The 27,920-nt window shown below is 32.5% G+C and overlaps 2 protein-coding genes and 1 long non-coding RNA gene across 5 annotated transcripts in view; 2 read left to right on the top strand and 1 right to left on the bottom strand.

Annotated features, from left to right (window-relative positions):
• The window catches only part of LOC106060268 (WD repeat-containing protein 5), a 30,073-nt gene extending 21,767 nt beyond the window's left edge, over positions 1-8,306 (top strand). For both annotated transcript variants that reach the window (XM_013218075.2, XM_056042916.1), the window contains exons 9-14: positions 335-381; positions 521-596; positions 2,742-2,775; positions 3,430-3,504; positions 3,963-4,050; positions 6,386-8,306. In XM_013218075.2, the coding sequence (XP_013073529.2) occupies positions 335-381; positions 521-596; positions 2,742-2,775; positions 3,430-3,504; positions 3,963-4,050; positions 6,386-6,486 (421 nt within the window). In that variant the 3' untranslated portion in view covers positions 6,487-8,306. The remainder of the gene's footprint in view (positions 1-334; positions 382-520; positions 597-2,741; positions 2,776-3,429; positions 3,505-3,962; positions 4,051-6,385) is intronic.
• Positions 8,307-12,464: 4,158 nt separating this feature from the next.
• Positions 12,465-20,538, top strand: LOC129928448 (uncharacterized). The gene is made up of 2 exons (XR_008779989.1): positions 12,465-14,733; positions 20,046-20,538. It is a non-coding gene; the product is annotated as an uncharacterized LOC129928448 (long non-coding RNA).
• LOC106060269 (palmitoyltransferase ZDHHC12-B-like) overlaps positions 17,007-27,920 on the bottom strand; it is a 23,593-nt gene continuing 12,679 nt past the window's right edge. For both annotated transcript variants that reach the window (XM_056042918.1, XM_056042917.1), the window contains exons 6-7: positions 25,397-25,535; positions 17,007-22,736 (exon numbers count right to left, since the gene is read on the bottom strand). In XM_056042918.1, the coding sequence (XP_055898893.1) occupies positions 22,551-22,736; positions 25,397-25,535 (325 nt within the window). In that variant the 3' untranslated portion in view covers positions 17,007-22,550. The remainder of the gene's footprint in view (positions 22,737-25,396; positions 25,536-27,920) is intronic.

Genomic DNA, 27,920 nt, shown 5'->3' with positions numbered 1-27,920 from the left:
TGTTTTAATTTAGAGCGGCAACCTATAAAGGGACTAATTCAGCTTATACCACCGCTTCAGTCAAGTACAATTTCTTTCCCGTGTTTGAGATACCAAACAAAGTAATTAATTGCCAATAGTTAATTAACTAATTGGTTAAATTTTTAAATTGATTCTTGTGTTGTCAGGTAAAAGAAATAGTTGTGCGAAATTTCAGCTTGATTCTAGATTAAGTGTGGGAGATATAATGTGTACAAACTTTTGAACAAATGGACAGACAGATTGAGTTGATATAAGCTTTGTAAAAATGTACATAAAAATGAAGTAGTTTTAAAAAGTATTATCTTTGTTTCAGTCGTATTTGGGACACAGCATCTGGCCAATGTCTCAAAACTCTTATGGGTAAGTTGAATGTCAGTATTACATTAAACTGTGCCACTTTTTTACACTACTATTATGAAAAAAAAAAAAAAAAAAAAACTTGAAGGAATCAATATCAGTGTATGTTCTGACATATAAGACTGTTATTTTTCTTATTTAGATGATGACAATCCACCAGTGTCATTTGTAAAGTTCTCTCCTAATGGCAAATATATTTTGGCGGCTACGCTTGACAAGTAAGAACTTTGGTGTGATTTTTTTTTTTCAGATATAGAATTACACTCCTTGCATTTATTATTCATTTATTTGTGTTTATTAGGTAACTTGGCAAAAACAGTTTTGTAGTTTATTTGTTAAAGATAGACATTATTTCTTGTTTTTTAATTTTAAAGCTGCATTGTAATCTCAGTTTATTTATTTGTTTCATTAAAAGAAGCAATATCCTCGCTTATCCATCTAATAGAAAATAAAGTGAAATGTAAAGAATAAAAAAAAATCAGGATTTTAAATTTATTATGTTTTATGATTATTAACGATAAAAAAATATTTTCTAGACCTTTTTTCATGCTACTCATATCCCAAAAGATTGTTACTAAACACATCATGACAAGATCTAACTCCATCAAAATAAGATAAGATAATAATGATAATAAGCTTTGGCGTTGAGTCCGAAGATTGAGGAAAACAGTATTTCCCATGGCTACATAGTTGTGACCTACATATTTTGCCAGGCATAACCATTGTTTAGATTTTCTTTTCGCTGTCTACTTCTGTCCTCAGCAGTGGATTTTCTTATGGTCTCAAATTTCTATCCCTCTGGCTTTGTAAGTGACCTCCAGCTGTTGCGTTTTTAAGCAGAGTGCAACCAGGTGCTCTTTTCTATGCCAGTAAAAGCAAGTTGGCGTCTAAGCTGGTCTTTAAAGCGTTTCTGTGGGGCACCTGTTTTGTTGACCACCTTTCAGCTCACAAAAAAAACCTGCTTTTGGCTTACGGGATATGTGCCCTGCCCAGCAAAACTGTCAGTCCCACTTATACTGTCCATACCGGCGTTTGCCAAGGACATAGCTGTTTGTAGTGTGGTCTTGTCTATGATGGAGCGCAAGCATCTTTGGCATCCAAAAACATGACTGGCCCTTGCCTGACAGTTATCAACCTCCCTTGAAATGAAAGCGATGCGTCATTTGATACTATGCCTCCTAGATTTGTGAAGTGGTCTACTGTTCATTTACAGTGATCTTTGGGGCTGAGTAGGTTTTGTTGGGTGACTTGTGGAACATGATTTCTGTTTTCTCGAGGTTTATAGATAAACAAAGAGGCAGCAGCGCATGCAAATTTGTTGACCGTGATCTGGAGATCATCAGCATATAGAATCTTGGTTATGACCAATTCTTTTGTTTTTGTATGGAACAGTCGACAACCAAGATTGAACATATTGCCATCTTAGCAAAACCTGACATAGATGCCTTCCCGCAATGACTTCCTCATTTGACCCAGCATTATGCCAAAGAAGATAGCGAATAAGCTTAATCTGAATAGCTCAGCTAAATTAGGATTAGTAAAAGTTATATACTTTTGTTTTATACAAATTAATTTTCATTAGATTTTAATTTATATATTTTTTTTAAAGGTGTTCAGAGTTTTAAGAATTAATCAATTCAGTTTTTTAAATAATACACTTTTATTACACTGAATGGTTTTCTTCAAATAACCATTATTTTTTATTAGATCATACATTGCATTCAAATAAAAGCTTGAGTGATTATTTCACACGTGTTTCAATTTTCTGTTTTGAACCTGTATCACATTCAAGCTACTTAGAGACCAAAAAAAAACAACGTATTCATCTGTAATATTTTTGTGTTAATTTACATTTCAAAAGGGCATGAATGTAGTGTGATTTCAAAACTATGCTGAAGCTTATATTCAAATACAAACATTACCATCTTAACTAGATATGACATGGTACAGTGTTAACCTTTGAACTTTGATACATTTATACACCACACCTACTTCCTCTTATGCTAAGTTTTTTTTTTATGTGTTCTTGAAACATAATGATAATTACAACAGCATGAAAAAAAGATTTGGTAATTTTCTTATTCAGCTTTATTTATTTATAGATGTTAGCTTTTTCAGTTTGCACAACATTTTGTTATAAGAGCCAGATTAAGGGCTTTTCTTTGAATCGGGACACATAAATACATTTGCCAAATCACAATTGTAAACATTTTCAATGTATTGTTTCTTATATGTGTACTCACTGAAAAAAGAAATTGGATTGTTTTTACTGAAATATCTATTGCTTAAAATGTTTAGAATTTTATTTTGATGTATAGGTTAGGAAGTCTTAATCAATGTCTATGAATTTTTCTCAATTACAGCACTTTAAAATTGTGGGATTATTCTAAAGGGAAGGTAAGTGATTTCTTAACATTTCTGTTTAAAAAAACTATTGTTTGGTTTAAAAGTGCCTTGGAAAAACTGACAGTGATAAAACTACTCTCATGGATCCATTATTTTCACTGTTTGTCTTTTTGCCCTAATTATTAGTTTCCCTTTCAGACTTTGCGATCTATGGGACAGGTGATGAAAGGTCATGTTTCTGTGGCACATGGTAAATGAGGGTGTCATGTGGCCAGCACAATGACCAACTGCCTTTAGTTTTCCCCAACTAATGTGAGGTACCCATTAGAGCTGGGTGGACTTAGAGGTGCCCTAAACATCCCAAAATTAAAAATCCCAGTTTTAACAGGTTTTTAACCAGGTACCCTTTGGTTAAAAAGCCTAACACCTAACCACTTAGCCAACACATTTCCTTCGCAATTATTAGAAATATGTTTAAAAAGTATACATTACTTATTCTCCTATCCTAGTTGTAATTGGCATTTTGTAAACAATGTCTTTCTGATTGTTCTAATCTTATTAATTGAAGTAAATTCATAATGCTATTAGTGATTTATTTAAAAAAATGCACTGTCTCGATATTTATCTAAGTGTTTTACTTTTAAAATATTTTACAAATGTATATGACTATTCCTAATGGATGATAATGTAACTTTATATTTTCAGTGTTTAAAAACATACTTGGGACATAAAAATGAAAAATATTGTATCTTTGCCAACTTTTCTGTGACAGGTGGAAAGGTAAGAAAACTTGAACATGAGCTCAACATATCTTAGTCTTATTTCAATATGAATTTGCATTTTTTTCTTTTCTTTTTCAATTTCCGTTGGGAAACGTTACTTGATCGAGTAAAAAAAAAAGTAGTTTCCCTTTCAGACCTTGTGGTCTATAGGGCAGATGATCTAAAGGTCATCTGTTTCTGAGGCCTACGGTTAATGAGGGTGCCATGTGGTCAACACAACGACCAACCGCCTTTAATTTTCCCCAACCAATGTCAGGTACCACATATAGCTGGTTGGACCTAGACGTGCCCGAAATAAAAAATCCCAGTGATAGAGATGTTTTAAAAAATATATTTTTGGCTTTATAGATTCTGGTTAGTAATTTGCTTGTGATACAAACTTCTCTTCTTGTTATGCTTAAAAAGTATTGATGTTGTGACCTAATGCTATGATGAACACATTTTCATATTGTTTAGTGGATTGTGTCTGGTTCAGAAGATAACATGGTCTATATCTGGAATTTACAAACGAAAGAGGTGGTACAGAAACTGGCTGGACATACAGGTGAGAACTTTGGAAGCATCAATAGAAGCATTTTAAATTACTGGTACTAATAATTACTGGTACTAATAGTACCAGTAACAGCCTACTGCATTATACTACATTGTAAAATTGTTTGTTTGTAAAATGTTTTACATGTTTCGGATGTTCCTTCAGAGTTGAAGATAATTACTTCCTAGTCCAAACCTCCCGCAGGACGACGGGGGATGGGAGCGGGCAGGGTTTGAACCCGGGACCATCGATAAATCTGAACGACAGTCCAGCGTGCAAACCGCATGACCAGGCAGCCATCCACATTATGCAGAGTTTATGTATTGAAGCTGCTTTAGGGTATTTTGAAAATATGCTATTGAACTTCTTTGTCCTTACATTTTAATTGAAAAGAATACATTCAAGTTTTAAGTGATCAGTAAACTTAACATTATTATTGAAAGTTAAAAACAGTGTACATAGGAGCCTTTTTGTCCTCATTATGTGATAGAATTATTCTATTTTTCAACCAAAATATAACTTGATATCAAAGACTGGCCTCTTTAGTCACATGAGAAGTTTCAAAGGGAAAAGGTTGTTTCTTGTGACAGAAAATGCCACATCCACATTTTTTAGTTTGTTAAGTGTCCTTTCTGCTACATATTACTTCCTGTTAGTTGATAGGGATCATTTTAAAGCAGTGATACTCAACCGTATTCGGCCGGCGGGCCATTTTAATTTCCGACACTTGTGTCGCGGGCCACGTCAACAAAAAATGTTTAAAAAAAAGGAAATAGACAATAAACCATTTTTATTAGGAAACCAGTGAACCTAGTACTTACATTTGTTCATGTGAAGTTTATCCTAAACCAACTTTTAAATATCCGGCTGCATGAGATGAGAACTGAATTTAGAATTCTAGATGTTCGTCCTTGAGACGAATTACATAGCATGGGTTTCAAAAGATTCATCACTGAACAGTTTTGTCCTCACAAATAGGTGCTGTTAATTATTGTGATCATCATTAACGCTTGTTGTCGGAGATTTAGAAAAGTTTCTTCAAGGAACAAAGATTACAAATCAATTGTCTGCATCACTTAAAATTTGTTAAGATGGGTTGTCTAGCTTTTGTAAGTTGCAGCTTTGTCTGGGCACTTGGCACATTAGCCGCGAATGGATTTTTGAAACCAAGAGCTTTGTTCGATCTGAACACGATCACCAGCACATTGACTGAACAGCTTGCCACATAGATTTTGTTGGTGAATAATTAAATGAAGCCACAGAGACTTGGTACCATTAGACACGACAATATTTCTAATAACACTTACTGTCAACCATACTTGTGGCAACATCAGTAGTTACTCCAAGTAATTTCTCCCAAGCAAGAGAAAGATCCTTTGTCTGTTAGTTTTGAATGGAGATATCTTTCACTAGCTTTTTAATTATTATGAGAAAGGCCGACGGCTTCAACAGCATTCTTCTTTACAGGACTGATTTCTCCCATCATTGTTAGCAAGCACTATTTTTATGCAATTCCCGTCGGAAAATGTCTTTATTTCTCTACTTACAATGTGTATAGCTCTGTAGCTAGCCTTACAGCTGACTTATTTTATTGTTTGTTTTTGGTAAACATTGTCATCAGTCCTTCAGTCTAGGTGTAATATAATAGTTGCGTCTCAAACCAAGAATGCCGCCTTATTTATTTATGTGTAGGTTTCATAAAGGTGTTTTTGTTATATTGTTTAAAAAGTGCCACTCTTTCTTTATATGAAAAATATGATGGCTTAGTGTCACTACCGATTCATTTACCCTAACGTAAGGAAAGATTTTTTTTTGTGAACAGAGGATTTTTTACACTTTGTGTCGGCGGGCCGAATGGAATCACGTGGCCACATCCGGCCCGCGGGCTGTATTTTGGGCATCACTGTTTTAAAGGATTTATTTTCCATCAATACCTGCAGTAAAGTTATCTTTTCCCAGACATATGATTATTAAAATTCTACTGTTAATTGCTAAAATTTGTATTGCATCCATTTTGACTTTTGTATTGATACTTCATATTGTTGTCGTACTTCAACAATAACAAAACCATGTTACACTCAAAGCTTTATTACACTGAATGACAAACAATTACACACATAGTAGAGATCATAACACAAAATATGGTCAGTACACAGTCTAACAGATGTAAACAAACACTAGGGGAAACAATCAAATAAACAAATTCACTTGATCAATTATGACAAAATATGTAATATCTTTAAGTTTTTCAGTGGGAGATTTCCTTTAGTTTATTTCTGTTCAAGTTATGCATCTTTTCATTTGATTAATAGTTGGTGAATTAAACTGTTGTTTTTGTGTGTTTCAGATGTTGTATTGAGCTGTGCATGCCATCCTACAGAAAACATCATTGCATCAGCAGCTTTGGAGAATGACAAAACCATCAAACTTTGGAAGAGTGACACATAGCAGGCCCATCAGATCATTATCCAAGTGTTCTCTCAATAAAAGCATAGTCACTCATCAACTATTTGGTGCCACTGTGAATTGACTCGTGTCACTGCTTGATATTTTTTTGTTGGTGTGTTCTGATGGGACAGCAAGCTGCAAATGGACAAGTTTGGACAGTCCTGTTCTGTGAACACATTGAAAGCAAGATTGAAGCTAATATTCTTTATGGATCACATACAAGGCTGCAATTCTTTTATTTCCTGGATTTAACCTCTACCACAATTGTAAGATCTTGAGAATAATGTGTTTGCTGTAAATCTTGGATTTAACATCTTCTAAATTAACAGCTCATGAAAAAGATCTGTTGAGGGCTAATCTTGACAGTGGTAAAGCATCAAGCTCAAGTGGAACAGCACATGTATCACATATGTTGGATAGATTTTTAAAACCCCAGCTACTAACTAAAATTAATTCAATGTAAATTCTAAACCCAACCCGTGTTAGTGACACGCTTGACATGACTCAAACCTTGAGTTGTCTTCTTTGGGAAGTTAAAATCTATTAATCTCTTAATTCTATTAAACCCAGATCATGTGTTTTTATTGAATATTTTGGATTTACAGCAAATATTTCCACCTAGTGATAAAATATTTTTGGAGATTCAATGCCATTTAACTTGTGCTAGTACATTTCTCATGGCTGACACTCAGCATGTAGAACAAGGTCTTGTGTTGACAGTGATCATCTTGTTCCAGCTTGCTGTTTCAACACCCCCACAAAAATGTATTGATCAGATTGTGTGTGTGTGGATGCAAATGTTGAGTGAGAAAGTGTGCATACATGAATCCTATTATGTTTTTATCCTACAAATGTCTATAAATATTGATCAGTACATGAGCAGACTAGAGCTGTAACAAACATGACATGAGCTTTCCTATTGATAAAGTAGAAGTGTATGGAGAAAATGAGCTTTCATACAAGTCACCAAATGAGTGTACAAACCATACATACCATGTCAATCAGTCTTGTCAGGTTTTCATTTTTTAGACTCATTTCATGTGCACATTTCATTGGATTGCTTTTATTTTTTAATAAGTATTTGAACAGTTTCTCTTTGCCCCTTTGTCAACATGTACACATGTTTTGTTTCATGTCAATGTCCAAAGTTTTTACAAATCAATTTCTTGTTGAAACAGAAATCTCATTGAAAGCATTGTGTGTCAGTGTAAGTAAACTAACCTGTATAGTATTTATTGAATAGCCAATGTGTGTAGAGTTTATGGGCAGCTGTAGCACTCAATGGTTCATTTTTATAAAGATCCAAACGTCATTTTACCTTTTTAATGTTTGAAATTCCAGTAGTTACAAATATAAAGTTTCTTCGAACATCAGGTATGAAAAGTTGTACGAGTTTGATTTGACTTTCACATTTGTGTACATCTTCATTGTGTTTGCTGTTAGAGAGCTTGGGAAATTGTGACAGTTATGGAGAAATAGAAATCTTCTGATCTAGATAGTATTAAATTAAAACTACTAGACCATAGATTACACAGAGTACATCACATTTAGCTGAGTGGCTAGATTCAACTGTTGGGACAAATTGAAGTGCCACATAGTGAGCTCAACTGTTGTTGGCTTGTGTCAATTATTTTTTCTGTATTTGACCCAATTCAAGTCATTACTATTATGACTTGTGTTTTAAATAACTTTAGGATACTTGTATCAGACTATTACAGTGCTAGGATTGCCAAGTTTCACTTTTTGGACAGAATGGATACTTTGTATTAATGTTGTCTGTCTGTTATTCAAATTATGTAATACATTTTTGTTTTCATACATTTTGATGCATTTTTTTAGTTGATTCAAAATATTTTTGTTTTGTTTTCTTTCATGACTAGATATTACCATGGATGGAAGGAGATGATATTGAAGTAACTGGGATTGTAAAATGCGAGCAATACTTGTCTGATAGGGTACAATAGCATGGCCAGAGTGTTTAGACTTGGACATAATATGATGTAGTGGAGTGATGTACCAAGTTTAAAATGTTAAAATATGACACTATACCAGAAAATGAAGTCTCTAGTTAATGAGTTAACAATAATACCAGAGAGTAGAGGTTACAATAGAAACATAATGCATCTCGAGTCGACTTGTTTCTGTGGTGGTGAGATCATGGCAACAATCTACTTCTTGGACTTGACATTAACAGCGTCAATTAATTGGGCCATAAACATATAAAATACATAAATAATATAGGCTATATTCAGAGTTTAATTTTTTTAAATATTTATTATTTTAGCTAGCTTTTTGAATCTTAAACTTTTACTAAATACCATCAACTGATTACTGGAACTGCCAAATGGATTTACATGAAATTTTGCACACTGGTTCCTTTTACCTTGTAAGTGCTTTCTAAGAAACAACAGTTTTGATAGATTTGCAAGAATGGGGCTATTCACAAAAAAATGGCAAACTTTCTATAAAGCCATTTTATATCATTTTTTCCCTAATACTGTAAAGAGATGAAGAAAAGCTTATCTGGACAACATAGAAGAATAGAACAACCTCTTTCTTAATATCTTGCATCTGCTGACTGGGAAAAGTGGAGGGATTTGGTTATGAAAATTGTCACATCACCCCTATAATGAAAGTCAAGGCACAGATGAGCTAATGAGATTTCCCCCAAATGGCTGTAGTCTATAAAGCTTAAATGGAAATGTTCAATTGCACAACATGTATTTCTACAATTCCTCTTATAATCTTACAAACTCTGTGTGTGTATGGGGGGGGGGGGGTGATGGTCACAGATTTTGAAAACTGCTGTAATGATTTTCCTAGTATTAGAAATTTGAGTTTAAAATACTTTTTTATAAATACTTTTGTATTCTACACATCGTAATATATATTAAACATAAAAAATACTTTAAAAAAAACAACAAAGCTTTTAGTGAGTAAAGGGAGAGCAATTGCTGCCAAATTTATTATTTATGCAAGGATTAACTCCCCCTTTTTTAAAATATAAAACCAAATTAATTACCACAAATTCATTACCGGGTAATTGATACATTTAATATATCCATTCATGTGAACAATGCTGAATAATTAAGCGAAATTTGGACTTGATCTACACAGAGTGATTTGATAGAAGCTTTTGGCCAATATTAAACAAATATGGGCTTACATTTTTTTTATGGCTCAGTTGTATGCAGTAGTCACTTTCTTGGCACAGATTCAAATCCTGATGTTGTCTGAGAACATACTTTGTATTTGTAATAAAAAAACACACCAAAACAAAGCATTGAGCCTGTTTAGTATGACACCCAACACTTGGACACATTATTTTCTATTTAGTGGGTTTGAATGTAAGTTTTTTTTTTTTATTTTAAAAAATATTTATTATTTTAGCTTTCTGAATCTTAAACTTTTACAATTATTTTGAGCACTGATGTATGGAAGTGGTCAGGCTTAAACTAATGAAATAGAAAGATATAAACAAGATACAGAGTCAGTTAATAGAAGTGTTTGTAGTCCATTCATACAAAAATAATTTGAGACTAAGTCAAAATTTAAGGGCATGATTTATGGATCATAAATATGAGAATAAGTCAGAATTTAACAGCATGAAGTTTATTGATAGATCAAAATTCAATTTTTAAAAATCTGGGAAATTTGTACATTCAGAAATATATTTCCTTTATACATATTTACACTAAAAAAGGTATCATTTTAACTAGTGAATTGTTCACAGAAATTATATACAGAAGGAAAATATTTTAAGTTTAAAAAAAAAAAATGTATATATATATATATAACAATTTTATGTAATATTAAAATGTGAAATAGTAAAATGAACAAAATAAAATAGAAATCATAAAACTTAATGGAATCAAGATTTTTCAAACTATTTGAATGCACCAGCATACATGATCAAGATAATCCATTTACTGACACCTATCTAAACCAGTACAAAACTAGTCACATAGAAGAAATTCCCCTACAAAAAGTGAAACAGTTTACTAAACATCACTGACCAGTAGGAAAAAATAGTGAAAATTGTTCAGTTTGATAAGAATTCTTATTAAGGACTTGATTCATTTTCACATTGACCAACTGATAATAAGTGTAAGGTTTGTTAGGATATATAATTAATTAGCATCACCAGACAAGTTCTAAGAACTCTACACCAGGCTAATTCTGAGGAGAGATCTACAATAGAAAAGTTCTGAGGAGATGTCTACAGAACACAAAATCTGATAAGTCTATACCAGAAAAGTTCTGAGGAGAAGTCTATACCAGAAAAGTTCTGAGGAGATGTCTACACAACACAAAATCTGATAAGTCTATACCAGAAAAGTTCTGAGGAGAAGTCTATACCAGAAAAGGTCTGATGAGAAGTCTATACCAGAAAAGTTCTGAGGAGAAGTCTACACCAGAAATGTTCTGAGGAGATGTCTACACAACACAAAATCTGATAAGTCTATACCAGAAAAGTTCTGAGAAGAAGTCTACACCAGAAATGTTCTGAGGAGATGTCTACACAACACAAAATCTGCTGAGAAGTCTACACTGTAAGAGAAAGAGAATGACTACCTCAAGACAGCTGAAAAGGATGGTATGGAGTGGAATCTGAGAGGTTGTCATATAGATGGACATTTTTACTTAAATAAGCTGTTCATAGTTTTTATTCTGACAAACTTTGACAAGAAACTGTTAACAGTACAAGGAGGTTTTTTTTTTAACACTTGAACTTATCCCCCTCCCCAACTCCCCCCAAAAATTGATATGGTCTAAATGTGATGTGACAATCAAAGTGGAAGACAGGAACTGGACTAGAAATGGCTTAAGTCATACTGGTACTGACATAAGATATTACATTTGCAATGTACCAAATGTGTCCATTACCTAACTTATGTCAGCAATAAAAAGCAACAAAATAATTAGATTCATACATTGACAGAGGAGGTTACAGTACCTATGTTCCTTTACAAGGAGCATGCCAGAATTATGTAGCTGACATTGGTATTTTCAATACTTGTGATTTTTAGTTCAATTCAATTTCAATACTACAATTCCTTTTTTTTTTCCCCCTACAAAGCTTATATCAACTCAATATGTCTGGTAAAAAGTTTGAACACACCATTTCTCTCACACCCATTCTCAGATCTAATTGAAAATTTGCACAATTATAAGAATCAATAAAAAAAAATTTACAATTATTTCACTATTGGTAATTAATTATTTTATTGGGCATGGAAAACAAGGGAAAGAGATTGTACTTGACAGATGTGGTGGTATAAGTTGAATTAATCCCCTTTATACTGTAAAGAGAATTAGGTAACAATAACAATAGATAACTATAAAACCTTCTATGTTCGTAAGCAAAGTGGTTAGTGTACGGGCTTGAGCCATTTAGCTTGAATTAAAGTCGAACCACTTTTTTTTTTTTTTTTTTACTAAATGCATTTAAAAATGCGATCATGGTAACATTTACTCAGTGACCCAGATACTTCTTTTTTTTCTTCTCTTTTCTGCACTTAAGATAGACATCTGGTAAAAATATTTTCTAATTGAACAGATTTATTATTGTTAGTCTAGATCTATTAAAAATTTAATTACATGACTGATCCAAGGTACTAGATTAAATCAAATTATTAATATAAGCTTTTTTTAAAAAAATATTTTTCTTGTTCAGGAATGAAGATTTTTTAGGCCCTAGTCTAAACCTCTTACAGGACAGTAGGGGATGGAATAGGCTCGGTTCAAACTTGAGACTTGGTCATGACAATCCATAGCACATAGCTTATCTATTATGTGGTATCCAAATGAATATCAATGTTGAATAAATCAGACTATCAAACTAAAAGCATTGAACATTCATTCTAAATAACATTTAAAAGAAATGTTTTATCTTATATATATAAAAAAAAAAAAAAACAATTCAATGCATTAACAACTTGCTTGCAAAAACAACAACAACATATATACATTGTTAGACACCTTATTTATATAGGTTAGTTATTTTAGTTATTTAGCGACGCACCATAGTAGACGCATATTGAACGGGACTAGTGACGTTTGGGATATGTTGGGTTAGAGACCGAAAAATCAGTTAGCGATAGAACATTCCAGGGTAACGACGTGTTTAGTGACAGAGACTTCTACTGTGGCCTTTTATCATAATAAATATATATTAACTTGTTCATCATCGTTGACTACATCTCTTCACCTGTTACAATCGATGTGCCAGTTCTTGTTTGTGTTGTTGGTCAACTACACGTAATACACCCGAACAATTACACCCAAACGATTGCAGAGTAATTGGTTGACTTCAAGACAGCCTGAACTAGCAACATCACAGTGGCGACCCCGAACCTCGAAGCCGGACCCCTGATGAAGCCGAACATCGAACCGGACCTCGAAGCAGAACGTTTACTCAGGTGAGGGTCGTGCACTCGAAGATATAAGATTTCATCGGAGTACGGCTGAACACAGCAGTATCGCAGAGTGACTTTGTTCTAGATCTACATACAGTCATCGCCTGTTTGATCGCACGTTCGACGAGCCGTTAACTCAGGGTGACCTTCGTCAGGACAGTAATCATCGCAACGTCTGGTCTGCTTAACCAGTATATTATCAAAGCCTGATCTTCATATGCTGAATCGACCTACAACCAGAGAAACCGTTCGTTCATAACGGGTGAGAGATCGTTAGTGAACCTGTTGGACATATTTTTTCTTCGTCATAGGAGCCACATTGAGTATCAAGTTTTACCTCGTCAGTTTCGAGAAGGACAGTTTGCCCGCTGTCAGAAGTATTGTGAGTACTACAAGTTTGGTAGCTAACTAAATCGAAATCGCTCTGTCGTCTTACCCTTGGAGAGATTCTTGTGGAGCAGTTTGCTCATTGAACCGGTTGCTTGCCACGTTTATAACGGTCACTGTGTTTAACCTTTGGAAGGTTAGTGAAGTAATCTTTATCAGTACTGAACATTGATATATCTAGTATTCGTCGGTCTAGACCATATCTAGACTTGTTAGCAGTGAAGTTGTGGAAACAGCTACATCCACTTAATTTCGTTGAAAACCGTTAATCGTCTAACGGAACGTCGTCGGAGGTGACCTTGGTTTCACCTAGTCTACATTGGACAGTTGGTCTAGTGAAGCAGAGTACAACAGCAAACTTCGTCGTACTACCAGAGTAGCAGCAGAGGCAGTGAACTATTTTAGAGAACCGTTATTCGTCAGCCCAGATCAAGTCATCGTCAAGAAAGTCGTTATTCGTCAGCCCAGATCAAGTCATCGTCAAGAAAGTCGTTATTCGTCAGCCCAGATCAAGTCATCGTCAAGAAATTCGTTATTCGTCAGTCGTCCAGATCAAGTTGCCGTCAAGAGACTGTTATTTGTCAGTAGTCGTCTACACAAGTCAAGTCATCGCCAGAAGAACCGTTAACTTATTCGTCAGTAACTGTGTACACAAGGTCGTCGGAACTACACATACAGTCATCAACAGTCGTCGAAGAAACTAGAACATTTTGCTGTGGCATATCAGGACATCTGTGGCATTACGTGGGATACTGGTAGCACCGGAGAACAGAGTCAGAACTGGAAGAGAGGCAGTGGAATTTGTTGTGATCTAGCATATTCGGGAGTCCGAACAAAGGGATCTTTCTTATCAAAAGCTAAGTGCCATTTTTCTTATTAGTATATGTTTAGATTGCCCTTAGAAATAGATTTTGTCTAAATTTGGTACGTTAGCCTGAGTAAAATCAGGTGGTGCGCCTTAAAACCCGTCGGGGTAGAAGACGTAATTTAGATGAAAAGCTATATTATACGTTTAGGGTTGTAATTTGTTTTGTTTGTGTAAACGTCATATCCGTTGTTGCCTGGTTACTTCGTGACGTTATCATTGTGTGCCATATTGTCATATCCCAACCCATAGTGATAGTCTCATTTAATTATTTCATTTGTTTATATTATTTTAAATTATTTATTTTTATTAATTTAATTAGATCTGTAATTTTTTTCACTTAATGATAGAAAGTGCGGGTAGGATTCTTTTACTGTGAATCAGACTAAAATAATTTTAGTTTGAGCGGTTAAAATCAAATATGATTTTGCCATGAGAATAATGCCGAAACTGGCTATGTAGTCAAACACTATCGTCTGGCTAAATTTAGATCTGCAAATTGTTGTACATCTCTTTGGTACAATTTAATCATCTAGACTCTAATTTGAAATATTATTAATTGAAAAATGAATGAAGGTAGTACATTCTAGATATATGTATCTTGTTGAAGATATATTTGACATTGTATACACATATTTGTTTCGTATGGTTAAATAGAACCATAATCTAATCTAGATCTAGACTCTAGACAGTCTTTGAATTTACTCTAAACACTTCACTGTGACTTCAGTCATACCAGATTTTAAAATTGATCATAGTTATTCATACTAGATCTAAAAGTCATAGTGCTCTTGATAACTATAGATCTAAATGGTAATATTATACATACTATAATATACTAGATTTAAATTTGTGTGTAATACTAGATCTAATATACAGATTTGAATATAACCATAATAACTCAGACTAGATTTATACATTTACTAAATCTATAGATAGAGACATACCATTTAAAATTTGTATAAAAGTGTGGAAAAACTTAAATATAAAATAAGTTTAAAGTATAGCCATAACTAATATAGGCCAAGTAAAAATATATATAAAATATAAAACACAATGGCTACATCATCATATGTGGACCTTAAGGAGGTTAAGGAAACAGCTATGCAGGATGGAAAGGCCATGGAGTTAAAAGGAAAGGACTTAGCAGCTTATGTACAGCAAGTGGTGAAGGAAGAAACGGAACGTCAAAGACAAGAGATAGAAAGACAAGAAGAACGTCAAAGACAAGAGATAGAGAGACAAGATAGGATCAGAAAGGAAGAATATGAGAAGCAAAAAGAGGACCGAGAACATGAAGCTAAAATGGAGAAGATGAGATTGGATGCAGCACAAGCCAGAGCCCAAACTGAACAAGGAAATAACACAAATAACTCAAATAATTATACCACTCAAAGAGACAACCCTAATTCGCAGACATGGCTAAAGAGAAAGATACAAAGTTTTGATGAACAGAAGGATGACATTGGTGATTTTCTGAAAAGATATGAGGCAAAAATGTCTACATTTAATATGCCTGAAGAAGAATGGTCTGAAATACTGATAGACTTCGTTCATGGTCAAGCTCTAACAATATGTCAAAATCATGACCATCATATTGATGATAGCTATCAGGTTTTAAAAAGAGAGTTATTGAATGCATATGGTCATAATGCTACAACTTTTAGAAAAAAATACTTTGACAATATACCATCATTAGAAATAGAACCCCAAACTACCATTAATATGGAAAAGGATTTTTTCAATAAGTGGGTAAAATTAGAAAAAGTGACAAACTCTTATGAAGGATTAAAAAATTTTATTCTAGTGGACAACTTTGTAAATAAATGTGATCCTCAATTACAATCTTTTATTAGAGAAAGAAATCCAAAAACTATAGATGAAATAACAGAAATAATGAGAATATATAAAAATGCCTATCCAAATAAACCATTTTCTGATAGGGATAAGAGCAAAGTAGATTTAATAGGATACACCAAAGAAAATGTTGATAGAAGTAGAAATAGAAACAGATCAAATAGTGGAAATAGAAAATATAGTGAAATAACCTGTTTTAAATGTCAAGGAAAAGGTCATATAGCAGCTAACTGTAGAAGAGGGAATAGTAGGTCTGGAAGTAGAAATAGATACAATGAACAAAATAACAGTAGATATAGGAGTAGAGATAGGAATGACAGGGGAAATTATAGAAATAGGAGTTACAGTAGGGAATACAAAAATAAAGGTACAGATAGGGTATATTTCATGGAAGGAAATAGGAACAATTTTGCAGTGTACCCAGGGTTTGTAGATAGAATTCCGGTGGAATTAATCAGGGATTCAGGTTGTAACACTTTGGCAGTAAAAACTAAATTTGTCAAACCTCATTGGTATAAAGGGTTTACTAAGAAAGTAGAATTAGCAGATGGCACTGTAAGGGAATTTAAAGCTATAAGGGTATACATTGAAACCCCATTTTTCACTGGTTATTGTGATGGCATTGCAATACCAGAAATGAGATATGATATGTTAGTAGGAAACATAAAAGGAGTTAAAGAATGTTCAAGAAAAGAATTAGAAGACTGGCAAAACAAATACAAAAACATAAGACAAAATCATGAAAACATAGAAACACAAAATATAACAAGTATGATAATAACAAGATCAATGGATAAAAAAGATGAGAAACAGGAAAATACAATAAATGTAATAAGTAATGATAAAGAAAAAGAAACCAGTAATGTAATACAAATAGAAAATACAGATGTTAAGGAAAGAGAGATAGAAAATGAAACACAAAATAGTCTTGAAACACAAATATCTCAAAGTGAAAAAGAAACAACACCCACATTTGCATTAGAACAAATGAATGACAATATTATTGGGAAAATTTATTCAAGAATATTAGATAAAAACAATAATAATCCAATGGAGAAATTTTGTATAGAGAATAAAATATTATTTAGACAAACAAGTAATGATAACAAGAAAATAAAACAACTTGTCTTACCACAGAAATATTGGAAAGATGTTTTAATCATGACACATGATAATAATTTAGCAGCACATAGGGGAGTAAAGAAATGTTATAGGAATTTGTCAAAACAAGTATTTTGGCCCAAAATGAAAGCAACAATCAACAAATACATAAACTCATGTGACATATGTCAAAAGAGATCTAACAAAAGTCTAATGAATAAAGCACCTATTCAAGAAATGGATGAACCTACAGCACCATTTCAGAAAGTATCTATTGATTTAATAGGTCCTTTAATTCAAACTGAAAATAATAACAAATACATTCTAACAGTAATAGACATGTTTAGTAGATATCCAGAGGCAATCCCATTATCAAATACAAGTGCAGAAAATATCATTAATGCCATAACTCAAAAAGTAATTACAAGACATGGTATACCTAAAATTATATTGAGTGATCAGGGATCTCAGTTTAAGTCAGAACAATTTAAGAAATGGACTAAACAATACAATATACAGCACATATACTCTTCGGTTTACCACCCGGAGAGTAACGGTTTATGTGAACGATATGGTGGATCATTAAAAAGATCACTAACAAAGATAATTCAGAATAATCAGAACAAGTGGGATCATTACATTAACTATGTACTATTTGCTCATAGAAACAACATCCATGAAGCAACACAATTTTCACCATATGAAATAATACATGGAAGAAAACCCAGAGATGAATTAGATGTTTTTAAAGAAAATCTAATAGACAATGAGAATAAATTAAATAATGACAGTGAAACAACAATCACAACAGAATTGAAAGAAATATGGACTCAAGCATATAACAACAATAAGAAATATAAACAAAGTGCTCATGAGAATCTAAATAAGAAAAGACAATTGAAAACACTAGAAGTAGGAAACAACGTATTAATATTAATAAATGACCTGAAAAATAAAATTGGTAAACAATGGAAAGGTCCATTTAAGGTGATAAAACAAATTAGTGATGTCAATTATCAAATTGAAATAAATGGGAAAGTTAAAACATATCACATAAATAATTTGAAACTATATCATGATAGAGAAGATGAGTTGATACAAAACATTCAGGAGGAAATAGAAAATAAATTTTCAGAAAGAGAAGAATGCTTGATGATAATAACAAATGAAAATCATAATGAAAATGATATTAAGGAAATACCTGTAATAGAAACAAAAGAGAATCAAACTTGGCAAAAGATTAATCTTAATAATTTAACTAAGGAAAAGTCAAAAGATATAACTAAAATAATACAGGAATACAAAGAAATTTTTTCCAGCATACCAGGAAAAACTAATATTATTAAACATGACATTAAAGTAACAGACACAAAACCTATCAAGCTTAAGCCATATAGAATACCGCTACATTTACAAGACAAAGTAAAGAAAGAAATAGACAATTTACTAGAATCAGGTATAATTGAACCATCAACATCTCCTTATGCTTCACCAATTGTGATAGCCAAAAAGAAGAATGGAGATATAAGGTTATGTATTGATTATAGGAAACTTAACAACATCACAGAATTTGACCCATATCCAATGCCAAATATAGAGGATATTTTACATAAATTAAATGGAGCAAAATTTTTTACTAAATTAGATTTAACTAAAGGTTATTGGCAAATACCTTTAACAGAAAATGCAAAACCTTACACAGCATTTGTAACACCATATGGTATTTTTCAATGGAATTATATGAGTTTTGGATTAGTAAATGCACCTGCCACATTTAATAGAATGATGAACATGATAATTGGAAACAAAGAAAATGTTATTTGCTATTTAGATGACATATGTATTTTTAATAATAGTTGGGAGGAACATTTGGTAGATGTAAAAGAAGTATTCAAAATAATAAAAGAAAGTGGACTTACAATTCAAGCAGAAAAAGTAGAAATAGGATTGGAGGAAATAATTTTCTTAGGACATAAAATAAATAACAACATGATTAGCCCTATTGAAGATAACATAAAGAAAGTACTTAATATTGAAATACCTACAACAAAAAGACAAATTAAAAGTATATTGGGAATAGTAAATTATTACAGAAAGTTTATAAAAAACTTAGCAGAAATAGTGAATCCACTAAATGACTTACTTAAAAAAGGAAAACCTCAAAAAGTAGTTTGTAATGAGGAATGTGTGAAAGCTATTGACAGAATTAAAGATGTTTTTAGTCATGAACTAATATTAAGACTACCTGATAAAGACAAAATATTTTATGTCACAACTGATGCATCTGGTAATGCTATTGGTGGTTGTTTAATGCAGAACTATGATAACTTACATCCTATATTATATGTAAGCAGAAAATTGTCAGAGGCAGAGAAAAAATATAGTGTCATTGAAAGAGAAGCCTTAGCTGTAATATGGGTAATTACTAAGCTAGAGAGCTATTTAATAGGAAGGAAATTCATATTATTAACTGATCATAAACCTATTCAGTATATACAGCAAAAGAGCATGAAAAACAGTCGTGTTTATAGATGGTTCTTAGCACTACAGGAGTATAAATTTGAAGTGAAAGCTATTAGTGGAGCTGTGAATATTGTAGCTGATTTATTGTCTAGAATGACATTGAAGTGAAACAGTTTTGTAAATAAACTATGATTATATTGATTATGTAATATATATTAATATATTGACACCATTTATATGTTATGAAAAGGGAGATAAGTAAAGTTGATGTTAAGCATTTAAAAGTAAGTATGGATATTTTTTTTGTGTGAATCATTTCATATATCATTGACGAAAGTTAGTTCTATGGAAAAGGGTGAGTATAAAAGAAAAATGGACAAAAGCGTATAAAAGGGTGGTAAGAAAAAAATGTATTGAATGTGTAAATAAAGTTTGTAATTGTTTTTTGAAATATTGTATTTTATCAGATTACTGCCAGTGAAGAACATTTGAGATGTGTAGGACATGCCCATAAGATGCCACATTTTCCTCTATGATGAACTGTATACCAATGAAGATGATTCTGGAATGTTATGAACTGTTATGAACATTGACATGAATATGAGGAACTGTCAAGATGAAGATGTCAAGATGAAGAGATCAAGATTTTATGTTTGTGGTCTTCCCCTTAAATTGAAAATGCCCTTGTAAGACTTGACAGTAGTGGAAAAATATTGACATATTTTTTTTTCAAGGGGGGGAGGAATCTGTTAGACACCTTATTTATATAGGTTAGTTATTTTAGTTATTTAGCGACGCACCATAGTAGACGCATATTGAACGGGACTAGTGACGTTTGGGATATGTTGGGTTAGAGACCGGAAAATCAGTTAGCGATAGAACAATCCAGGGTAACGACGTGTTTAGTGACAGAGACTTCTACTGTGGCCTTTTATCATAATAAATATATATTAACTTGTTCATCATCGTTGACTACATCTCTTCACCTGTTACAATCGATGTGCCAGTTCTTGTTTGTGTTGTTGGTCAACTACACGTAATACACCCGAACAATTACACCCAAACGATTGCAGAGTAATTGGTTGACTTCAAGACAGCCTGAACTAGCAACATCACAACATATCATAAGAGTTGATTTCTTCTCTTTAGGGAAAAATCCTCTCTAGTTTTATTCAACACAGGAGAACAAAAAACTAGCATGAATAGAACTGACTTCCTCAAACTGAAAAACCTAAACACAGTCTTTGAAAACATATTATCACCTGGTTAGAAGCTACATACTTCACAGTGGGTTGGAGACAAATAATTAGATACAATATATATTTGTGTAGGATTGGTTACAAATAAAAAGGTTTACTGAATTTCAGTTAGAACTTGTGAAGTATTCCTTGTTGCAAGCACTGACCATGTTCAGGCTAAGTATTCCTTGTTGCAAGCACTGACCATGTTCAGGCTAAGTATTCCTTGTTGCAAGCACTGACCATGTTCAGGCTATCTGAATGTATTAAATGCCTAAGTAGATCTCTACACACAGATCCCCAGCAGGCTCACTCCACAACCTTATCTCCCTTCACATTACATTTTGTAGAAACATATCAAGAGAAAGATCTTTTCTATGGTTGGTCTTCAAAAAAAACAGATAACTAATTGTAAAAAGTAGAACCAAGTACAAGAAGCAGGTAGTAGTAGTATCCACCAGCTATTAATAGACATCACACTGATTGGGGGAAAATCCCAAATGATTTGAAAGCTATACAAGAATTCAGATGACTACTTAAGAAGCAAGCAGGAGTAGTAAGTAGTGTTAGTAGTGTTATAAGAAGGAGTAGAGCGCAACGTAAAGCTTAGTAAATCAAATCCTGTTCTCCACCAGTTATTAATAGACATCACACTGATTGGGGGAAAATCCCAAATGATTTGAAAGCTATACATGAATTCAGATGACTACTTAAGAAGCAAGCAGGCCTGGTCTATGTACGAGGAGGCTGGATTGCCAACCAACAGGTCACAGGTTCGAAACCTGGTGGATGCACATTGATATTTAGTATTAGATATACTGAGTACAACATGGCTCGCGGAGCGAGCCATGTTATATACGAAGTATATCTAATACTAAATATCAATGTGCAGATAGCAAGTTAAAGAATAAAAAAAAAAAAGTGACACAAAGCAATATGAAAAACACCCCTTCCTTCCCAGATTGCTGTTAAAGTGTGCAAAAAAATATGGCAAGAATGATGATTAAAATTTGAAAACACAATTTTGAAAAAAGGAAAATATATATATATTTGGGATTTCAGAAAAAAAAACAACAAAGATCTACATGTCCCTATTTGAGTCATCACAATTAAAACCACAGAAAAACCTAAAATGGCTTTCACTTCCCTCTCAGTTTCCTACAAATATTTTTGAAATGACACACTGTTCTATTAGTTTAAAATAACAAACAACAACAACTACTCAAGGGTTGACAAAAACAAAACAAACAAAAAATATTGTATATTAAAATTCTGGACTTTTTGCTCTTGTTCCTGACAGTTCTACAATAAACAATGGTTTTACAACTAACAACATCAAAGAACAGGTAATACTTTAGGTCTTTAAGTTCAGAAACCTGTCCAGAAAGTTTTGAGCACAACCATGATGAGTCAACAGCATTTCTCAACCACAAGGAGCAGACAGTTTTATGTTTTGGGGGGAGGGGGGGGGGGGGGGGGAGAATAATAACATTAGTTGATCCTATCGAAGAAGAAAAATGTGTTCACTGTAATGCTGGACAACTACTTGGCAAGGAAATGAAAGTGAGCAACCCTGTGCTAAGCCCAGCTGGAAGTATGTCACAAAATTCCATTCAGCCCCTGTGCTAAGCCCAGCTGGAAGTATGTCACACAATTCCATTCAGCCCCTGTGCCTTGCGAGCGTATGTCACACAATTCCATTCAGCCCCTGTGCTAAGCCCAGCTGGAAGTATGTCACACAATTCCATTCTGCCCCTGTGCCTTGCGAGCGTACACCTTCTCCCACTTGCGCAGGTGGCAGGCAAAGAGGAAGTGGTAAAGGTTTCTACACAGACCCTCATTGAATGGGTTATAATCTTCATCCAAATACTTGAGGTAGGTGATTCTCTCCCTTGAAGCTGCTTCCCAAGTAGTCAGACCCTGTGTGATTTAGTTAAAAAAGATTTTTTACCAATTTTATAATTAGTAAAATATATTAAGTAACCAATAGGTTTCAAAAAATCTCAAACTCTCAATCTGGAATCAAAATTTAAAGGACTAACAGAGTTTATTATATTTACATGCAAGACATTGGTAAACAATGGCTTTGAATGAGTAAAGTTTGACAAAATATGTAGATTAGTTGATTTCCTGTTGAACTTTGGTAAATGTGTGTGTGTGAGTGTGAGTGTGGGGGGGGGGGGGGTAACTAAATGAGCTCTGGCTACCGTGAACAGGACAAATCAGAATAATTCATTTGTAGGAATCTAAATAGTTAAGAAAGAAAAAAAAAAAGAAGCCTCCTCCCTGTTTTGCTTCTACATTTTTTTTTCCTTTCAAACACACATACATACATAGAAATAAATATATAGATAGATATTTCCAGCAAAGTGCGAAATCCGGTATTCTATAGAATGTCTAGGCAAAAACTCTAGGCATAGTGAGCAATGATTTCTCCATTTCTTACTTTGCCAAGGCAATGTAAAGAATACCCAGGCATTAAATAATGACTAGAACTGCTCAAGGCAATGTGTGAAATGTTGATTTTTATTATTTTATCTACAGTATAAATTTCTAACATTAGTGTTTCTGTTTTTGAACAGAGGAACTAAAGATTTAAAGAAAAATGAGAACTGAGACACATCAGACTGAATGCAACAGCAAACGGACAAGAAAAAGAACAGTGCTTTGCTAATGATGTGAACTGTACACAAGTTTTTCTATTATTTTTTTTTCAACAAAAATAAATTCAAAGTATGAAATGTACAAAATAAAAATATTGTGCAATACGAATAAAATATCTATTGCTTCAAACATTTTTCTTCCTTTTATTATTTCGTTTGTGATGGTTTTTTGTTTTTTCTTCACATCCTACAGAGCTTTCATGCTTTTGAGCTCAAATGACACAATAAAATAATAATAAAGCTACAGGAATATTTAAATAATGGGTGTGTGTAGCGACTGACAGGAATATTTAAATAATGGGTGTGTGTAGTGACTGACAGGAATATTTAAATAATGGGTGTGTGTAGTGACTGACAGGAATATTTAAAAGAATTTAGAGAGGATAGCAACAGAACTATTCAGATTAAAAGTGTTAGTAAACCCAAAATCACAAAAGTAAGAAAAGCATCAGGACTATTTCAATTATTAAAAGAGGAGAGAGTGCAACAAAACTATTTACATTGAAGCTTTGCTCAGTCTCTAAAAACCAAATTATTTAAATAAAAATTTAATTAGACACTTGAATTTTTTTTACATTGTCATAACAAAACAAGGTTACAAAGACAGTTTGTGTGGAAACACAAACTCAAAATCGGCCCCCAAAGTGGTCCACCCAGGCAGATAAAAAGGCAGGTATCAATATTTTTTTAAAGAATATCAGAATTAAATTTGATCAAAGACAAATGACAGAGAAGAATGAAGAAAGAAGGTTGACAGATCTTGTGTGGCGCCCCAGCGGTTCAAGAAAACCAAAGGATAGGTGAAAGTGAATGTTAAGTTAAATGTGAACCTGGCCTAACTGATGTTTTATAATGAATATCTAATTGATTTAATTGCTTTGTAAATGGTCAATCTCTAATTCCTCAAAACAAATAAAAAACATATTTCATATCAGTAGAATAATAATTTTTCCTTTAGTTAAGTGTTTTATAACAGTATCAGCACTGCAGTGCACATGATAATATGAAATTACTTATTAATTGTTGTTTTAAATTTTAAAAAAAAGTAAACATTTTTTTTCATGTAATTGTAGTAGTTAGTATGACATAACTTACTTAATTTAGCAATACAAATGTAAAAAAAAATTTTTTTGACAAAAAATCAAAAACCTTTAGCATAAATGTGTTAAAAATATCGCAAATAGTTCTCTCCCCTACTACAGAGCCTCCAGTGTTTGTTACTATTAATAGTGAATAGTTGTAAAAGTGGTGTATTTTTATGATAAAACTGCTTGCATAAATGATTTTTAAAAATTAGATTTTTCGCTTTTAGAATAGAAAAAAATAGCTGTTGCATCAGAACTTTGAATGGACTAAAATATTATGATGTCGGATTTTCACTACCTTTTCTAGTTTACGAGATCTAAACAGGACGAACAGACAGACATTTCACACAAAACTAATAGCGTCTTTTCGGGGGCCACTACTTGAGAACACTAGTTGAAAACACTACTCAAATCATCTAACCCTAACTACTGATTTCAATACTACTACTACCACCAAATCATTTTTTTTTCCCCCAATCAGTCCAGATTTCTATAAATAACTACTAATAACTACTACACAACTGTTGGTGGAGAACAGGATATTACAATAGCTGGTAGAGAACAAGGTAATATTTTTTACTAAGGTATATGTTATGTTCTACTCCTTCTTGTAACAACACTACTGGTGGAGAACAGGATTTTTCCCCTATCAATCCAGATCAGATCAAAGCAAATCAACAGTCAAACCCCTGGGGGAGTTCTTGTCATTTCAGGGGGGGGGGAGGGCTTTTTCCTTTGATCAAGTAACTCACTAACTTTCCCAAATATTTGCATTGACTTAGATCTTTACAGAGCTCACTTCTATAACACTCAGAACCTAAGATGTACTTACCTTAAACATGAGGTAACTATGGAACCCTAGAAGCCCCATCACCACAAGACCACCAATGAATAAAATGAAGATATCTATAAATAGTATGGCATTGACTTCAATCCAATCTGACCAGAATATTCTGTATTCAAAAGTATTCCTGTGAAGACAAGAGTCACATTCATCTATTTGGCACAAACTAGACAATTACTAAATATCTATTAAAATCACATCCATACTAAGAAAATTATTAAAAACTGTATTAACTACTTTCCATTTAGAGAAAAATGTTATGTCTCAGAATACACAATGAAAAGAAATAGTTCAAACTCATGTTCAAATCAAGTTTTCTAGTCTCCTATTATTTCAAGCTGTTGACCAGGAAGAAGCCCGAATGAAAGAGAGAACACTTCATAGAGAAAGTAACAACTCAGAATGGTTATTTTGATATGTAAGGAAGAATGTAAGGTGTATGTATATCTTTCATAGAAATCAAAACCTTTTGACCAATCACAATGAAACCTGACAATAACACTCCTTTGATATAAGCAGTGATCTTAGGATATGTAAAGTTGCCCTACAACAAAAGAGTTGACTAGATTTAGGTCAATGAGGTGTCTTGACATAGATTGTAACTATTAAAACTACGTAGATGCCCTTAATAATATAACCAAAACAAAAAATAATGAAAAAGGTCAAAGCTAGTAAACTAATATAATCATATTTTTTTATATAGAGATATTGACAAACATAATTAATTTACACAAAAATTAAAATATGCTTATCCAATTTTATAGTAGGCTTACTTAAGTAAAAAGTAAATATTTATGTTAAATCCACTTTTTCAACCGAGTTATTCAGTGTTTGGAAATGTGCAATATTTTTACTCACTTATCTTTTCTTGGCAAACAAATGTTTGTGGTCATGTTAGTTTTTCCTTATATATTTTATTTATCATTTTGCAGTCTATATTTAAATTGAAAGCATGTCATTATGCTGTACATCTCAATGTAACATTGGTAAAAAAAAAATATGTACACAATTATAGGGATCAAGTTTAGCAGTAATTTATGTCATGCATTTTACCCCAAATGTGTATATCTTTTTAGGCTCTGAGCTTGTAGTATCTTATGTATCTGGATTTAATGTGATTTAGTTGTATCAATAAATAAAGGCCTATTTATGCATGTGAAAGAAACCATTTTTTAATTAATTTTTTTTTATTAACAGTTACAATATCATATTTAAAATTAAACATTATCCATATGACTTAGGTCTACAACTAGATCTGTAGTTATGTTGTTCACTCAGACCGTATAAAACCAATACACTCTACTAAACAAATAATTTGATAAAAATAATAATTTTTATAAATATTTATAGATTTTTTTGTTTACAAATGATAGTAAATAGGGCTTAGCCAAAAATGTTATTTTTAAAATAAGTAGAACAAAGTAGCCTAAATCGCTAGCCAAATAGTTGACATTTTACACTCAAAGTAAAAGTTTTATTATAATTAAAAACTGGATTCTTTCTCAATTATTTCAGCAATTCACTGCTGTCTAGTTTAGACATAATCTTTTGATCATAAGCCTATAAAAAATATTTAAAAGCTCTCTTTATCTTGATCTAGATCTAGCTAGTGAAGTTTAAATCTTAAGATATCTTCTAAGAATTTACTTCAATGAATACAAATAAAAATAATGGCTTACTTAATGGGTTTTCAGTTAGAGTCTATGATAGAATTAGATTTACTATATTTATGGCCTCCTTGAATTGCTTTTCACTGCTATTGATAATCCCATGCATAGAAATTCAGTATATAGGTATGTATATAATCTTCCATCTGGGTCGAATTGCGACTGTGACATATAGGGCCTATATTTTATACTTTATCAACATTCCCCATTCCTAAACTATTTTTGTATGCTACACAAATGGTGACATTTCTTGAAGTAAATAGTAAATTAAAATTTTTGACATGAATTAAAAAAATTCCCAACTCAGTTTAACTTAAGACTGTGATCTCCTCAACTTAACAAAAGAAGCATAACAGTACTGCAAAAGACCTATGCCAAACTACAAGAAAAACATAAAAAAATACATTTTTAAAAAAGACAGTACCTCCATTATACTACTTAAAATGTAATTAAATATAAAAAATTAATAAAAAAATATTTGGTACAAAGTTGGTATCGAACTTGTGATTTTGACACCATCAGCTTTGTGAATGTACATCGGTTACAAATTGGCCAGTGGGCACAGCATAGATTAGCAATTATTTATTGATTTAATAATTAGACTCTAGAACTAGAATCTAGATGTAATCTATATTAAATTTACGTAAAAAAATATACGAAAAGCATAGATATTATTTCAATAAAATTTAAGCAACTTTAAATTTGATTAGTTATCGCATAATTTCGGTACACTATGGCTGACTATGCTATGTTTTTTTAAATTACAGAATAATTCCAATGACAGGCCTTTAAATAAAGAATTAGGAGATGATGCACAAAATTTTCATGAACATTAATTTGTTACA

This window comes from Biomphalaria glabrata, chromosome 9 (genome assembly GCF_947242115.1).
Source record: "Biomphalaria glabrata chromosome 9, xgBioGlab47.1, whole genome shotgun sequence".
Lineage (NCBI taxonomy): Eukaryota > Metazoa > Mollusca > Gastropoda > Planorbidae > Biomphalaria > Biomphalaria glabrata.
The sequence above is the reverse complement of the archived record's forward strand: the minus strand, read 5'-3'. Positions and strand labels throughout refer to the sequence as shown.